The sequence below is a fragment of the Dictyostelium purpureum genome, assembly GCF_000190715.1.
Source record: "Dictyostelium purpureum unplaced genomic scaffold DICPUscaffold_32, whole genome shotgun sequence".
NCBI classification, from domain to species: domain Eukaryota; phylum Evosea; class Eumycetozoa; order Dictyosteliales; family Dictyosteliaceae; genus Dictyostelium; species Dictyostelium purpureum.
Window position 1 is genome coordinate 23,284 of NW_003519369.1, and position 19,557 is coordinate 42,840.

The window sequence follows — 19,557 nt, forward strand, 5'->3', positions numbered from 1 at the left end:
GGATATAAATCTTTTTTTTCCAAAAATAAAATTGTTTTTTTTATTATTTTATTTATTGTTTTATTAAAAATAATTTTACTTAAATTTTAAACAACTCGCAAATCTAAAATAATAAATTTAATCAATATTCAATTAAGAACAATAACAATAACAACAACAATAATAATAATAACAATAATATAAAAAAATTAACTGTTGTAATAATATATTGAAAAAATATTAATGGTGGATCAATCACAAATCTTCCAATAATTTTTTTCTTGTAAAATAATCTTTTGTACTTTTATAGTTTGATTTTTTTTTAAATTTTGTGAAAATACTTTAATTAATATAAAATTAATAATCACATTTACCAAATAAAAAATCAAATCAAAAATCAAAATCAAAAAAAAACTATATATTTTTTAAACTTATTTTTTTTTTATATATATTTTTCTTGTATATTATTTGTGTTATATTGTATAAAAACCCTCAAAAAATATATATAAACTTAAAAATGACATCAATTTTAAAAAACAAAAAATCAATAGAAACTAATGGTTTTATTTTCCACGATAATGGAAATCATAATAACAATAGGTTAGCAGAAAAGATCAAAACATCAACTGTTGAATTTTTCCATTCTATTCAAAGTTTTATACATTCAAATAAAAAAGAAGAGAATAACAATAATAAAGAAATAAATAGAAGTAAAAGTGAAGAGACTATAAACCAGTATATTCATAATCATTTTAACCCACCACAACCCCCAACACCCAAAAAAAGAAATATAATATTTATTTTTCAAAATTTAAAATCATCATCAAAAAGCAATACAAATAGCAGTAATAATACATCACCAAACTCATCACCAAGAAGTAATTATTCATCGTCATCACCAAGAACCAATTACTCATCATCACCAAGAAATAACCATTCATCAACACCAACCACACCAAGATCACCAAGAGATAATCTAAACAACAATAATAATTCACCCAGAGAATTTGATATAACATTTAAAATGGTCGTAGAAAAAGAAAGAGTTATTTTAACAGTAAGAGTTCCAGAAGTTGGTTTAACAAAAAAAATATTATTTGACAAAGTTGAAACAATCAAAGATGCAATTTTATTAATTATAGAAAAATTACCACCTGGATGTTTAGATGCATCGGAATATAATTTATACTTACCACAAAAGGGACAATGGTGCAAGATTGACTCTAGATTTTCAAAATATCAATTTAAAGAGAATCAAGAAATTGAATTTAAGAAGGATTCAAGAGGTGGCGTTTCTCATATGTTATCATCTGTTGGCAATTTATTAACCAAACCATATAGAACAGTTTACATTAGATTGCCAGATATAGTTACAGTTGGTACTTTACCCACACTTTCTCATAGTAATAGTCAAGATTTCCCACAGTCATCTTCTTCAGCATCATCATCTTTAAATAATAGTGGTAATAATGCTTTTATTAAAAATGAACCAGTTATCCATAGACGTAGAACAAGTTCATTTTCATATGACCCAAATATACATCTTTCATCATTAACTTTAAATAACCAACAACAACAACAACAACAACAATCACAAACACAGCAACCACAATCATCATCATCAATTCAATCATCATCCGCCTCATCACCAACCACTACCAGTTCAAAATCATTTGTAATTCCAAAATTAAATTTATCAGAAACAAGTTTATCATCATCAACCTCATCATCACCAAGAAGTATCAGTGAATCAACATCAAATACTAGTTTATCATCATCTTCAAATACAACCAAACCACCATTAGAACATAAAAGATCATTCTTAAAAATAATTGGTTTATCCCCACGTAGTCATCATAGTAGTCAAAATAATAGTTTAAATAATTCCTCAAGCAATGCATTAAATAAGAGTCAAGGTGGTGACTCTGCACCAATTACACCAAGAAACTTTGGAACATTTGTAAGAGATAATGAAAACAACAGTAAAATAGAAGCATTCGATTTTGATGATGATAATACATTGGGTGAAGTTTTAAATAAACTCTATTCAAAATATCAACACATTGACAAGGATCTATTGGAGGACTACAGTTTAATAACAAAGGATGGCTTATGGTTAACAGAGAAGAATAAAACAATTTCAGAATTGGGTATAAAACATATGGAAGAAGTTGAATTTAAGCGTATGTCACAAAAAGTTAAAATAGTATTTTTAAATAAGGAGTTGGTTCTTAGTTTTAATCCATCAGATACACTCAAAGATATAAATTATAAAATTATTGTACATTATTTACCAAGTTTAATGAAATTAGCAAGATCAAACTCTATATTGGGAGGCAGCGGAGGTATCAGCATTCCCCCATCACCACTTAATAAATCTGGATCATTTGACAAACAACAAACATTTAGATCATCACTTTCAATTGAACCATTGGTAATCACTGACTTTGAAAACTTACAAGTACTTTCGTCAACTCCACCTACCAATCATCATCTTTTATCTGTACAGAACCAAACCACTAGATCTCAACGTTCCTACTCTGAATCAAGCCCATTGTCATTCTCCAAAGATTTTACTAGTGAAACAAATCATCAAACTCAAAATATTGAAAATCTTATCAACAAAAGAAAAAATAGTGTATCAATTAATCCATCAAATAATGCCAGTAGCACAGACACAATATCATCAAACTCATCCACATCATTTTCACTTCAACAACTTAGATATCCAATACCCGATAACCTTTTAGAATTTAAAGACTATAAACTACATCTTTGCAGCAAAAACTCAAATCCCAATATCAATAGCAAATTTGATTTACTTTTAGATGAACGTCGTACTCTTTCATCATTTAATTTTTGGAACAACATTAGATTACATTTTAAGAACTCCACAAAAGGTCTTCATTCAGACTCTAAAAGAACACCACCAACTGTACCATATTATTTAACCATTGAAGCTGAAACTTTTAGTATTAATCATGTATTAGAATTAGAAGGTTCATTATTAATCTCTGATATTTTAAAACAATTTAATAGATTATTATTTTCGAATGATAATATAAAAATAAGTAAGTAAAACTCATATTATACATGTATTTTAATAAATTGAAAATATTAATTTTTTTAAAAATTTATAGCTGATTCATTAGATGAATATGGATTATATTTTGATACAATTAATACCGGTGGTAATAGGGAGGGATTAGAATATGGAAATTCAATTTATTTAGAACCATATAAAACTTTAGCACACTATCCAATGATCGAGCCACTCGATAAATTAATATTTAAAAGAACAAACTCAATTTTTGGTGTTGACCCAACCACTATACCATCAAGATTAGATCCAATTACAAATTTACAAATCCCAGTTTTATTATTAGACCTCAAAGCCAAATTCATTCAACTTGATGGTTTTTCAGTTGAAGGAATATTTAAATCAAATACATACCACGACCCAGCTTTTACAGATATCGTAAATGCAGTTAAGAATAACACTATATTAGAGGCAAATAATGGCGTTGATCCAATCGGTATTGCATGTTTTATAAAGAGATGGTACATGAAATTACCAAAAAAGATATGTTCACTTTTAGACGATGAAACCCTTCTCTACGCCAGCGCACAAGAATCAACTACAGAATCAGCATTAGAATCAATACCCCAACCATACAGATCCTTGTTATTATGGCTAGTTAGATTCCTCTCCGAAGTGGCTCAAAGTGCCTATACAAATAAAATGAGCGCAAAAAATTTGGCTATAGTGATTGCACCAAATTTAATATCAATTTCAGCCAATTCAAATAACAGCGGCGAATCCAACAACACACCAACATCATCAACTGTAGGCAGATATACAAGTTTAGAAAAAGTCCATCAATGTACATTATTCCTTAGAAATTTAATTAAATTAAAATTACGTGAAAATGGTTTCTTACCAATTTCATCCTCATCCATTTCAATATCAAACAACTCCTCATCATATATTTCAATTACCGGTACCAGCGGCTCAGTGCAATCATCATCCCCTATTTCATCTTCGTTAATATCTAGATCACCATCATTAGATATAATCGAAGAAAATTAAAATGAATAAAAATATTATTATTTAATTTTAATATATTTACAAAATAAAAAATTTTTTTAAAAAATCAAAAAAAAAAAAAAAAAAAAAAAAATCGATATCTTTTGTCCATGTCCCTTTAGATTTCATAAGTTTCTTATTTAAATTTTTATTTATTTTTTAACAATAAAAATGTGTGTATTTTTTTTAAATTTATATTTATATTTATATTTATAACATTCAGTTTAAACAAATCTTTACACCCATTAATATTTATAACTAAAAATTATTAGAATTATAAAAATTAATAAAAATAACAACTTATTTTTTTTTATTTTTTTTATAAATATTTCATAAATTTTTTTTTTTTTATCATTTTCATTCACCAGTAATTTTGCCAATGGAAACAAACATCATCATTTAAATCGGAAAAAAAAAATTATTATTGTAAATATCATTTTCCTTAATAAAAAATAAATAAAAATAAAATAAAAAATAAAACAAAAAAATATATTTTTTTTTTTTTTTTTTTTTTTTTTTTTTTTTTTTGGCAATCATCATTATAATCAAATAAATTATCGTTGTTGTGGGTAACAAATGTGTATTTTCTTAAATCATTCAAAATAATAAAAATCAAAAAAAAATAAATAATTTTAAAAAAAATAAATTTTAAATTTAAAAAAAAGAAAAAAAAAAAAAAACGAAAAAAAATCTTTTAACCAACTTTTTCTGGTCTTTTTTTTTCTTAAAGAATTTTAAATAAACAAAATAAAAGTTTATGTGTGCGTGTGCGAAAAGTGCATTTAAATTAAAATATAATAAATACATAAATAAATAAATAAACAAATATAAATAACATAAATTAAAATAACAATAATAATATAAATCACACGTTTCACAAACCAATTTTTTTTTTTTTTTTTTTTTTTTTTTTTTTTTTTAAAAAAAAACAATTGCCAAACACACATCCCCACCCATCCAGTCATATTCACAAAAAGAAACAAAGGTAAATAATTGTTTAATGCAAATATAAAAAAAAAAAGTAAATACATATTAAATAAACAAAACAAATTATAATAATTATAATAAAATTCATATAATTATTACAATAACCAAAAAAATAAAAATTGACAAAAAATAAAAAGGATCATTATTCGGAATTCAAATATAGTTTAGTATTCGTATTTATGATAGATATAGAGACAAACTACAAAATAAATTATTTAACTCAAAATCAAAATCAAAAAAAAAAAAATCCACCACACCAATAATTGTTGGAATAAAATAAATGTATTTACATCAATGACAAATTACAATATATTGATATAGTATTTGGTAGTAATAGTACTACTTTTTATTCATTAAGTTATTTTATAAAAAAATACATTTTAGAAAGAAAAAAAAAAAGCCCAATAATTATTTTAATTTTTTTTTTTTTTTTAATTATTTTTTTAGAATCAAAATCACACACTCAATCATCAAAACTATCACCAAATTTTGGTTGTATTGTTGTTATGTTAAAAAAAAAACTTTAAAAATTTTTTTTTCAGATTTTTTTATTTATAATAAAATCAAATTGGAAATAAATTTAATAATTATCACATCACAACACAACACAACACTACCATAAAAATATTCATTCACAAAATCACAATAGTAAATTCAGTATATGTATATTAACTATAATAATATTTTTTTTTTTAAAATAAACTTCTAGTATACATAGATTATAATAAAAACATACATGGTATCGATAGATAACAGTATTAGCAATATAGAAAGTTTAAAAATGAAAACTCAAAAAGGAAGTAACAAGGTTATAGATGAAGATGAGGAGATTGACATTATGAATCATAGCGACGGGGAGGATTCTCCGATACAAGTTAAATCAAGTTTTTCTTCAGCAAACCCAACAACAAATAAAGGCAAACCAAAATCTTCAAAAAAAACCAATAACAATAGTAGTAACAATTTAAACACTAATAGCAATAACAATAGCAATAATAATAGTAGCAATTTAAATATAGTTGGCGAAATTGGAAAGGGTTTAAATCAATTTGATATTTCACAATCATTGTAGGTTCACATTTACCATTAGGAATTTTTGGATTTCTATTTTATTTCTTATTTTCAAATATTAATTTTTTCCTTTCAAAATCATCAAATTTAGTAATACTAATATATATAGACCAAATGAATCATTATCACAAGAGTCAGGTTTATTTTTGAATCAAATGGCAGAAGGTAATGGGCAAAAAAAAAAAAAAAAAAATTTAGTTTTTTTATTTTAAAATATTAATTTTATTTTTATCTTTAGAAATTGAAGGTAGCATGGGTTTATTAGATATGTCTACATTACCATCATCAATGCCAATAAATATTATAGGTTCAACAGGTTTAGATAATAGATTTAATCAATATAGCAATGGTTTTATACATAATAATAATATAAATGATCAAAAAAAGAAATTATCAATATCGGCTCCAGCAATACCGACAACTATAGCACTCCCTCCTTCACTTTCATTATCATCATCATCAATAGTAACTACACCATCGCCTAAGAAAAGAAAATCAAAAGATGAAAATACAACAATCAATGAAGAAAATGTAAATAGTAATGTTAAAAGTAGTAAAAATAATAGTAAATCAAAAAAGATAAAGAAATCAACATCCAATAATAATAAAGAGGAGGATAGTGAAGGTTTTGTAATTGAAGAGGATTCAGAAAGTAAATCAAAGAGTAATAGTTTAAAAAAGTCATCATCAAAAGTATCATCGACTAAATTATCATCATCAAAGAAGTCATCATCTTCATCCTCTTTAAAAAAGAATCCATCTCCACCTTCAAAACTGGCTAAAAATTCACCTTTAAATAAAAAATCAATAGAATCTGATAGCAGCAGTATTTACGATGACTCTGATGATTCAGATATGGAGATTAACATTTCAGATCTTGGTTCAGACGACGATTTTTCATTCAAAAATAATTTTAATGGTAAAGCTAAATCTAATAAACAACATGATAAAGAAAAAGAAAAGGATAGGGAAAATAATAAAGTTGATATAGAGGGCAATTATTCAGATACCGAAACTCCAATACTGTCATCCACAAAGTTACATAGCCAAAATAATTCAAACACCAACAATAATAATAATCAAATTTTAAACCATAATAGCAGTTTAAATAATATTTTTAATAATAATAGTAATAGTAATAATATAAATAAGGAGCAATCACTATCATCAAATATTTATCCTGAAGCAAATGTGGGTTTTCATAGTTTATCATTTTTAGCACCGTTTTCGCCATTGGGTTTACCTATATCATCACCAATGTCACCAGGTTTATTAGATTTTATGCCAACAGCATGTCCACTATCCCCTTTATCGCCATTGTCACCTTTAAATTCCCCAACATCCCCATCATTTATTTCTAGTTCCGATAATAAGAATATAGTGGAGGGTAATGGTGCCACACAAACTATGGATATTGATATTTCAAGCGGAGGTATATCAAATAGTAATAGTATTATAAACCTTAATAGCATCAATACCAACATTAATAATAGCAATAATAATATTTATAATAATAGTAATTTAAATACACCAACATCACCACCACAACCAAGTATATTTAGTAATCATATTAGTTTATTTAGTAATCTTTTACCAACTGTTATTCCAAGCGCAACAATATCAGATTTTGATGAGTTTAGTGCAGTAACATCATCAATTATACTATCACCACCATCAGGATCATCATTTATTAAAAAAGAAGATAATTGTAGTAATAGCCAACAACCACAACAAACACAGCAACAGCAATCAAAAAGACACAAAAGATTTACAATGGACCCATTTGTACAAAAGCATTTTCAACTTACAGTTTGGCACGAAGAAGAGAAATTATTATTTAGGGAGTTATTTTGTGCATATGGCAGAGATTGGCAAACAGTATCAACTTTAATGTGTGGCACTAAATCACCAACTCAAATTAAGAATTTTTATTATGATGTTCGTTTAACTTTATTAGCTCCCTTCTTCGGGGTAACTGGTGATGGTGAAATTAAATCAAGAATTATGCTTCCCGAAATGGAGTCTGATAAAAAACATGAAGCTACACCAAAATCACCAAATGTAAATAGTAACAATAAAAGAGTGGGTGATTCAGAAGAAACTCGTGTTAAAAAGAAATCAAGAACTGCCTCAAAACGTTCATTTAGATTTTCAAGAATAGCGACAGCAACATCCAAAACACCAAAAAATGCCCCAAAGCCTTCAAAAAATAAACCATTACCAGAAGCACCTCCAAATGTTAGATATCCAGTTGGTTCTGCGTTATTTTATTTTTATTCAAATGCCGAAACTTGTCCAATTCCAAGGTGGTATGAGGTTAAAATTTTAGAATATGACCCCAAATTTTCAAGTTCCAGTTACAACTCCTCCACCAGCGCCATTACCAGCACCGCAACCAATTTTAAATTCTTTGGATAGTCTTGAAATTAATTTTAGTGATTTAAATACATTGGATACAAACATGGTAGATTTTACAACAGGCATCGAGTTAGATTTTAATTCAACTGCAAATAATATAACGTCACCACCAAAAAATGAAAATAGTAATATTGTAAATAATAATAACTCTGTAACAACACCAACAACAACACCAACAACAGCAACAACTGCTGATATATCTGCTTCAACAAATGCAACCTTAACAGCACAACAACCAACTGTAGCAATGAAAATAGTGACAAGATACAAAATTGTATTGTTTAATATGAATAAAACTAAAGGATTTTGGGTACTCGAGGATCATTTAAAACCAGAGTTAGAGATTGGCACTGAAATTTGGGAGTTTAGCAATGATCCAGAAGACGATATGATGTCTCCAATGACCAATAATAAAGACCTTGATCTAAATTTTACAACAACTATAGCTCCACCAATTTTATCATCACCTTCCCCATCAATTCATTCAAACCATCAGCAAACCCTACAACAACAGGCTCAGCAAAAAGCAATGGAAGAATTTGTAAATACCAGGGAAAATTTATTAAATTGTATAATGTTTGAAAATAGACCAAATGGAATTGAGGAAAGAGATATCGTCGAAAAATTAATTGAATCGATTTTAGAAAGTACTGATAAGATTAAAATAGCGCAATGGTTAGAACAAAAAATAGAAACAACCACCGTACCAAACACAAAATTTCCATATTATCCAGATCCGGAGCCAACCAAGTTTATTTCAAAAGAACTTTTAGAGTTACCAGCTTTCTCTGTAGAGTTTGTTAGTGCAGGTTCTTTAACAATAGTTTCAAAACAAAAGTGTTTCTTTGAATGTATTGGCAATGCTTTTGAAGAAAGAGAAATAGTTTCAATTAATTTTAATTCAATTTTTAATACCTATCAATTTGTTTCAAATATTAATGACAAACCTTTTCTTATCAAACTTTTCGATAATATTTTAAAAGCTACTGATATTTCAGTCGCAAATATTATTGGTAAACCAACCAATAATAATGTAAATAGTAATGTAATAGAATTAAAATCAATTGAAAATATTAAAATCGAACCAAATCAAGTTAAACAAGAGGCAAATTCAATTGATTTGGCTATAAATAATAATAATAATAATAATAATAATAATAATAATAATAATAATAATAATAGTAGTAGTGTTTCTGCCACACCGCAAAATCCTTCAACTGATACTACAAGTGGTGCTAGACTTATTCCAAAATCAGCAACTACTCCAACAAATCCAGACATCACCCCACCAGTTATTTCTGCTACAGCTGCAAAAGCTCCAGTTATTTCTAATCCAACTTCAACCATAGCTCCAGCCCCAACTCCAACCACAGCCACAACTTCACCTCCAATCTCAAATCCAACTATAGCCACTACATCAACAGCTGCTACGGCCCCAGTTATTTCAACAGCTGCAACTTCTTCAGTTGTTTCTGCATCTACTGCATCTCCAAATAAAACATCCACTCCAACACAAGGAACTACCCAAACCCTAACATCAAAAATTGCAACCACCAAACCAATACCAACTGCACCCACCAATATAACAACACAATCAACACCACCTCTATCAAAATCACCATCTAAACAATCAATACCAGCCACTACTAAACCATTAGCTCCAGTTCTAAAGCCTGCAAATACAACTGTATACCAACAAATTGCCACAAAAACCTCATCCCCATCTACTGTACCAATCTCAACTGCAACACCAACTTCAACAGTTCCAAATACTGCTATTAGAAATACAGTTGTTAAGCAATCACCACAACTTATTATTAATAAACCACCAGCAGCTACAGCACTAAAACCTGTAACCTCCACAAACACTGTCACAGGAACCACTCCAAATGTCGTTAGTAAACCAGCCCCATCAACACCAACCTCAACCCCAACTTCAGCACCACCAACCCCAACCTCAACCCCTGCCCAAAAAACTCCTGCAACTATTGTTTCAAGGGCACCTATTACAGCAACACCAGGTTCAACTGCAACTATAGCTCAATCTGTTTCTAAAACTTCACCAACAACATCAACTATTGCTACAGGTACCATCCCTCCAAAACCAGCAAATGCCCTTGCTGTACCAACCAAGCCAGGTGCCACAGTTAATCCAAACTTAAAACCAAAAACCATTGTTACAAGTACTGGCCAAAGAATTTATGTATGTGCTTGTTGTATTAGTAAAAACCCTCCAGGCACAGTTATTCCACCACAGTACCTCAAACCAGTATCCAAAGCAATAGCAAAGCCCACTCCAGGAACAACCTCCTCAGTTGTAACAGGTGCAACAACAGTTCCAGCCAACTATAAAACATCTGCTGTAATTCAACCTAAACCAGCCCCAACTGCTGCTACAACAACAAATGTACCAACTTTAACAACTGCTGTAACACCAAGTGCAGCTAGTAACCCAGTAGCTTCTAAAACCTCATCTACAATTCCATTAACAATAAATAAACCACCAGCAGCTAAAACAGCACCAATAATACCAACACCAACCACACCAACTGCACCAACTACACCAACCACGCCAACTACACCAACCACGCCAACTACACCAACTACACCAACTACACCAACTACACCAACTTCAGCAACACCTGTAGCCTCAAACAACATTGCTTCAAACCCACCAATCGTCTCAACTGCCTCAACACCAGGTGGCAGCATTAATACTATTTCCAATACTGTATCAACTACTGTTCCAACTGCCTCAGTTACAACAACTATGGCAGCTCCAATAATCTCTGCAACACCAGCAAATACAACACCCAATCCAGCCACAGCATCATCCACACAAACATCAACATCTATTCAAGCCTCAGTAGCAACCACAAGCCCCACACAAACTTCAAAAAAGAATAAATCTAATGAAGATAAACATGAAAAATCAGAAAAGAAAGAAAAGAAAGAAAAAGAGAGGGAAAAGAAAGAGAAAAAAGAGAAAAAAGAAAAGAAAGAAAGAAAGCATGAAAAAGAAGAGAAAGAGGAAAAAGAGGATAAGAACGAAAAGAAAAATAAACATGAAAAGAAAAACGAAAAGCATGATAAACACGAAAAACAAGATAAGGAAACCAAAGAAGATCAAAACGATAAAGAAAATGATAAAAACAATGATAAGCAAAATGCAGATGCTGGTATTTTAACTTCAAGTAACCATTTCAATACATTATTTAATCCAGATAAAAGTGTAGTCCCATATAAACTATTCATTTGCAAAAGAGAATTATTATTAGAGTGCAGAAGATTATTAAGAATTCAATGCTCAAGAATTAGTGAGCTTAACAAAATCAATATTGAAACAGGTAAAGATACCCCAGAAGTACTAGGAAAGATGAAAGATCTAATCAACGAACTATCAACATTTAAATTCGCATTATTAGATATAGCTTCAGAAAGATACAAACTATATAAAAACTCAATGGGTGTCTATGGAAATTTTTAAAATAATAAATAACTATTTTATTATCAACAATTTAAAACGCATATCCAATCTATTATTCTGGACCAATAATTTTATTTTTTTTTTTTTTTAAAGGTTTTAAAGAAAAACAAAAAACAGTAATAAAAACCTATTTATTTGTATTATTTATTTAAATTTCTTTTTTTTTTTATATTATATTTAAATTTATAAAAAAATTTTTTACATTTTATTTTATTACTTTTTAATATTACTATTTGTATTATAAAAACTAATGTTGGTTTAAAATAATTTTAATAAATAATAGAGTTTATATTTTTATTTTTTATTATTGGTATTGTTATTATTTGGGAATGGTGCAGCTGTCATTGTCTTTAAATAATTTTTTGTATTTTTTAGCTCTGTTTCTTTTCTTGATTTATCCCATTTTAATAATGGTGCCATGATTTCAATAATTTTTGGAAGTGCAACTTCAGCTTTATCGTGATCTAAAAATGATAATCTAGTTCTTCTGGCAATAACATCCTCTGCTGTGCATGCATATTCTTTTTGAACACCATAAATAACCTCTGCTTCGATATATGGGAATCCCTCGACCAATCTTTTAGTTGTATTTGTTTCATTTGCCAATTTAATAAGGAATGGTGCCTGGTCACCATAACTATGAACTAAATGTGTAGTAATATCCTCTGGTAATCCCATTCCTAAATAAAAAGAAATATTCAGTTTAATATAATTTCATATAATAGCAATTATATATAATAACTTACCATTTAAATATTTTGGCATTTCTGAAGTATATTTTTCACCACCAATAAGTGGTAATGTAGCAGTTACACATGGTTTTGGTACAACAATATTATTTCTTGAGAGTACTTGATTGACAGTATCTTGGGCCATAGATCTATAGGTTGTCCACTTACCACCAACAATTGTAATTAAACCTGATGGTGATTCACGAATTGAATGACTACGATTAATTTGAGAAGTTTTATCGACACCTGTTTGTTTAACCAATGGTCTAATACCAGACCAAGCAGCTAGAACCTGTGATCTATCCAATTTAGTACCTGGTTTACTGTATTCACGAACATTTTCTAAAATAAAATCTACATCTTTTTCGAATGGTTGTGGATTTTCAACAATTGAAGATGGTTCATCAGTGGTACCAATAACTGTTTTACCCTCGAATGGAAGAATGAAGAGAACACGTCCATCTTTAGTTTTAGGATTTAAGAAACCCTTATCGCTTGGTACTAAATCGCCTGGTAAAACAATATGAACACCAGCAGCTGCGGTAACAATTGGTTCAGAATTTGGATCATCCAACATACGAATAGAATCTGAATATGGGCCAGTTGCGTTGACTACAGCTCTAGCTGGTACTGAATATTGTTTGCCTGTAAATCTATCCTTGACAACAACACCTCTAACTCTTTTCTCTACTGCACCTGAATCTTTATTAATTGTATCTTTTTCTTTAATGAAATCTACAACTTCCATATAATTTAAAGTGAGTGCACCCTCTTTAGCAGCAGTAAGTGCAATTGCGACATTCATACGTGAGTCATTGTGTTGGCCATCATAATAAACCTGTGAAGATAGCATACCTTCACGAAGGAATGGAAATTCTTTATAAGTTTGTTCTTTAGATTGGATATGTGATTTTGGAATATCTTTGAATGGATAGAAAAAGTCATAAAGTTTGCAACCAATCCAAAACTTTGGGATATCAATATAACTATAGGATGGAATTACAATTGGTAATGGTCTTGAAAGATGTGGAGCATTACGTAATAAATTTGAACGTTCACTGAGTGCCTCTTTAACAAGCTCTAACTCTGAATAATCCAAATTCATAATGGCAGATTCCAAATATCTAATACCACCATGAATTAACTTTGTACTTTTACTTGATGTACCACTTGAAAAATCGTTTTTCTCAAATAAAGCAACCTTCATCCCACGAGACTGAGCATCCAATGCAACACCTGTACCTGTAGCGCCACCACCAATAACAATTAAATCCAATTCTTCGATTTTTTCATTCTTTGAGTTTACAAATTTCTTATTGATCTCATCCAACTTGTTTAATTGTTGATAACGTGTCAATGCTTTAAACTCTGTAATTGCTCCAAATTTACCCTCTTTATAATCGTTTAAAAGTTTTTGTGTTTCTTCTGATTCTCTTTCTTTTTTTTCTTTTAAATAATCTTCATATTGAAATGATCCAACTGCATAACTAATTACTGCAGGTGATACAATTGCAGTTGATATTAAAAATAGTTTAAATTTTGGAAATAAATTTCTCATTATTTATTAATATTTATATTTATTATTATTTTAAATTATTTTTTATTTTTATTTTTTGTGATATATATAATAAATAAAATATATTTTAATTATAAATAAATAATTCTACAATTGTAATTATAAAAATATATAAAAATATAAATAAATATATTTTATGATGAATGCAAGATGGTATTATAAAAAACAATTATAAAAAAAAAAATAAAAAAATAATTCAAAAAAATTAATTTAAAATTTTTTTTTTTTTTTATTTTATTTTAAATTTACGTAAATGATGCAAAAAAATATGAAATAGGGGAATGTTTGATATCCCCAATTTAGTGATTTTATGTTGCTATTCAATGATAGAAAATTTTATAAAATCTAAATGGAAATTATAAAACTATAAAACTAAATAAAAATTTAAATTATAATATTTTTAATAATAATAATAATAATATTATTATTAATTTTAATAATAATAATAATAATAAAACTACAACTTCCACTGTTATACAATAATAATACAAAAACACAATATATTTATTTTTTTTAATTTTTTTATTTTTTTTTTATTTTTTTTGCAAAAAACGAAAAAATAAAAAAAAAACTTTTTTAAATTATTGGTTTCATTTTTTTTTTTTAATATTTTATTATTTTTATCATTAAAAATAATTAATTAACTAATAATGTTTAAAAGAATAGTTCCAACATTAATTTTAAAAGAAAATATTAATCATATAAATAAAATTAATAATAGACTAAATAATTATAATATAAATAAAATATTTTTTACAACAACCAATAATGAAACAACCACAGCAACCACCAATAATATAAAAAATGAAGAACCAAATGAAATGGATTTAAAATTAAAATTATACAGAGAAAAAAAGATGAAAAAAAAGAATTTTACAGATATGATTGATAAGAATGAGTTTCAAACATTAATAGATGTCAATAAAAAGAATGAAATAAATAGAGTATTATCACAATCACAATCACAATCACCAACAACAGAAGAAGAAAAAGCAGCAGCAGCAGCACAAATACAAAAGGCTAAAAATGTTATTTCAAAAGTAGATTATAATTTTAAAGTAGAGATTTCACCAGGCATATTTACAACACCAGCATTAAGCAAAAGTGATAAAAGTTCAGTAATTGTAACATGTTCAAAAGATTTTGAAAATGAGGCAAGAGAAGTAGCCAATCATTTGGAATTGGATTTCTTAGATTTACCTCAAGTATTAAGATTACCAAACGAATTATTTTCATATCAATCAGTTTTGTTTGTATCGGAAAAAGGTGTTTCACTACATGATTTTGAACCTGCAAACTCCAATAGAAATAGCAATATAAGAAGACTTACTAGCGAAATATTTTTAGATTATACAGCTGGTTCTGTACATCATCGTACTGAATTTGGTAAAAATAGAAAGTCACCAATGATCAGAGCTATTAAAGTAAACTCTAAATTCCCTGATCATGTTATGGATGTCACTGGTGGTTTAGGTAAGGATGCATGGATTATTGCCTCGATGGGTTGCAAAGTTACAGTTGTCGAGCGTAATCCAGTTTTAATTTATATGATGGAAAAAGCATTGGAGAAAGCTAAAGCAAACTCTGACACCTTTGAAATCGCATCAAGAATCACCCTAGTTCACAAAGACTCGATAGAATACTTGGTCGAAAACATCCATTGCGACGAATCATTAAAACCAGACACCATCTATATGGACCCAATGTATCCAGGAAAGAAAAAAGAAAAGTCACTCTCAAAAAAAGATATCAGAGCCGTTAGAAGATTGGTTGGTGGCGACAGAGACTCCACTTTACTTTTTGCTTTAGCAAGAAGATTCACCAAAAACAGAGTAGTTTGGAAACGTCCAAAAGAAGTTGTACCATTAGTAGGATCACAAGCCGAATATAAATCAAGTGATACAGTATTTTATGTATATTTAAAAAAAGATAACAATAATAACAACAAAAGCAATAAAAACAAAGAAATAGAGGAGGACGAAGAGGAAGATTACGAAGACGATGACGAAGATCAAAAATAATAAAAAATAAAAAAAATAAAAAAATATAATTTTTTTAAATTGTATAATTATTTATTTATTTAATTTAATTTAATTTAATTTATTCTCTAATTTCAAAATTAATTGAATTGCTTCATAAACATTATCACAAACATGTTTAGCTGGAATTTCATGATGGTTACCCTCACCTTTGAAACAACCAGTTCTTACCAAAATACTAACCCAACCTTCATTTTCTAAACTATTTGCACCTTTAATATCGGAATATGGATTGTCACCAATTGCATAGATGTGTTTTGGTTGCTTTTGACCTAATTTCTTTAATTGATTGCCCATAAGCTCCTTAGCGTATTGATATGTAATTTCCAATGGTTTACCATACAATGTATATTTTAATTCTCTGCCAGTTTGAGTTTTATATAAAAGTTTAATACATTCCAAGAGTGCACCCATTGTATAACGTGGTAGCACAAATTCACCGCCATATGTGAAATCTGGATTACAAACATGTAAATCGATTTCTTGTTTTTGTGCTACATTTATATTTTCTTTTGTTAAAAGTCCATCTTTACTTTGAAGTATATCTGAAATAACTTGGATACATTCACCCCAATCTAAATTAAATGTTAATAATTAGTTAAAATGTAGTGGTAATTGTGTTAGTGGTGTGTAATACTCTACCTTTTGGTTCCTCTAATAATATAATTGCTTTAATTGGTAATTCATTTTCTTTTTCTTTGATAATATAGTCAGATTTAACACCAGTAGTCCAAAAAGTGGAATACTTGGCTGGGCAAATGTATGGTCTTTGTTCGATGTATTGTTGGAATGAAACAAAGTTTTTGAAACCATAACAATCAGCCAATTTTGCAGAGGTTTGATGGTCTTTGGCGATTAAAAGGACATCTGAATCCTCGTATTTCTTTGCCAAAGGTTTAATTGGTGTATGAGCAACCATAACACGGTCATCCTCAATGGTATAATCCAACACTTTTGATATTTTATCTGCTTTCTCTTTTTCTGTAAATCCACCATTGTTTGTAACAAAAACATATGGATATTTTGGTTCACCAGTTTCTTTATCCTTTAATAAGTTTAATGCCTCTGTTGCATTTGGTATAACAACACCGTCTCTCATTAACACACCATCGATATCGAAAACCACACCAAATGTTGATTCATTATTAATTTCTTGGGCCATTATATTTGTTAAGGTTTTTAATGTAAATATATTTATATAAATGTTTTAATGTTTTGTTTAATAGTTAAAGTTATAATTTAGAAAAAAAACGAATTGTTTTTTTTTTTTTTTATAATTTTAATTTTTTTTTTTTTTTTTAATTATTTTTTTTTTTTATATTTCCCAAATTAAATCTTTTATAAAAAGCAAAACAATAAATTTAAAATTCGAAAAAAGGGGGTGTTTTTTTTATTTAATCATTAGATATAATCATTTTATTGGTGAATCTTAAAATGTTAAAGTTTAAAATGAAATTTTTTTGTTTTATTTTAAAAAAAAAAACAAAAAATAAAAATAAAAACAAACAATAGATAAAAATAAAATTAAAGATAAAAATTAAAATTAAAATAAAATAAATAAATAATAAATTATAAAAAATAAAAATAAAAATATAAACCAATTCTTTTTTTTTCAAATATTTTAGCTTTGAAAAAAAATGGTTTTACAATAAAATGATAATTTTATTTTAAAATACCCAAACCAAAATGGGTATTTTAATTTTATTTTTTTTTTATTTAAATTTTTATTTTTTAAAATATTTTTTTTTTTTTCTAAAAAACTATAAAAAATCAAATTTGTTTTTATTTCTTTTTTTTTTTTCATAAACTTTAAATAAATAAATATATATAAATTAAAATGGAAGGTGAAGATGTTCAAGCTTTAGGTATGTTTTATAAGATACAAATAAAAAAAAAAAATTAAAAAAAAAAAAAATTAAAAAAATTATATTAATATAAATTTTTTTTTATAAACAATAGTTATTGATAACGGTTCAGGTATGTGCAAAGCCGGTTTTGCTGGTGATGATGCCCCAAGAGCTGTTTTCCCATCAATTGTTGGTCGTCCAAGACACACTGGTGTTATGGTCGGTATGGGTCAAAAAGACTCATATGTTGGTGATGAAGCCCAATCAAAGAGAGGTATCTTAACCCTCAAATACCCAATTGAACACGGTATCGTTACCAACTGGGATGATATGGAAAAAATCTGGCATCATACTTTCTACAATGAATTACGTGTTGCCCCAGAAGAACACCCAGTCTTATTAACTGAAGCCCCATTAAATCCAAAAGCTAACAGAGAAAAAATGACTCAAATTATGTTCGAAACCTTCAACACCCCAGCCATGTACGTTGCCATTCAAGCCGTCTTATCATTATACGCCTCAGGTCGTACCACCGGTATTGTCATGGATTCAGGTGATGGTGTCTCCCACACTGTTCCAATCTATGAAGGTTATGCCTTACCACATGCTATCTTACGTTTAGATTTAGCTGGTCGTGATTTAACCGATTACATGATGAAAATCTTAACTGAACGTGGTTACTCATTCACCACCACTGCTGAAAGAGAAATCGTCAGAGATATCAAAGAAAAATTAGCCTACGTCGCCTTAGACTTTGAAGCTGAAATGCAAACTGCTGCCTCATCATCTGCCTTAGAAAAATCATACGAATTACCAGACGGTCAAGTCATCACCATCGGTAACGAACGTTTCCGTTGCCCAGAAGCCTTATTCCAACCATCATTCTTAGGTATGGAATCAGCTGGTATCCACGAAACCACTTACAATTCAATCATGAAATGTGATGTTGATATCCGTAAAGATTTATACGGTAATGTCGTCTTATCAGGTGGTACAACTATGTTCCCAGGTATTGCTGATCGTATGAACAAAGAATTAACTGCTTTAGCCCCATCAACCATGAAAATTAAAATCATCGCCCCACCAGAACGTAAATACTCTGTCTGGATTGGTGGTTCAATTTTAGCCTCACTCTCAACTTTCCAACAAATGTGGATCTCCAAAGAAGAATACGACGAATCAGGTCCATCAATTGTCCACAGAAAATGTTTCTAAACAATTACTTGTATCATTTATTTATTTATTGTAAACTTATTTATTTAATAAAAACGAATATAAAAATTATTTCTATTTTTAAATGTTGATTTTATCCTTTTAAAAAGAAATATATAATCT

At 28.2% G+C, this 19,557-nt stretch overlaps 1 protein-coding gene across 1 annotated transcript; it reads left to right on the plus strand.

The window, feature by feature from the left end:
• The first annotated feature begins 476 nt into the window (after positions 1-476).
• Positions 477-19,538, plus strand: DICPUDRAFT_91392 (uncharacterized protein). Its single transcript, XM_003284767.1, has 4 exons — positions 477-496; positions 18,214-18,240; positions 18,335-19,466; positions 19,522-19,538. Coding segments are annotated over exons 1-3 (1,131 nt in total). The 5' UTR covers positions 477-495; the 3' UTR covers positions 19,438-19,466; positions 19,522-19,538.
• Positions 19,539-19,557: the final 19 nt, after the last annotated feature.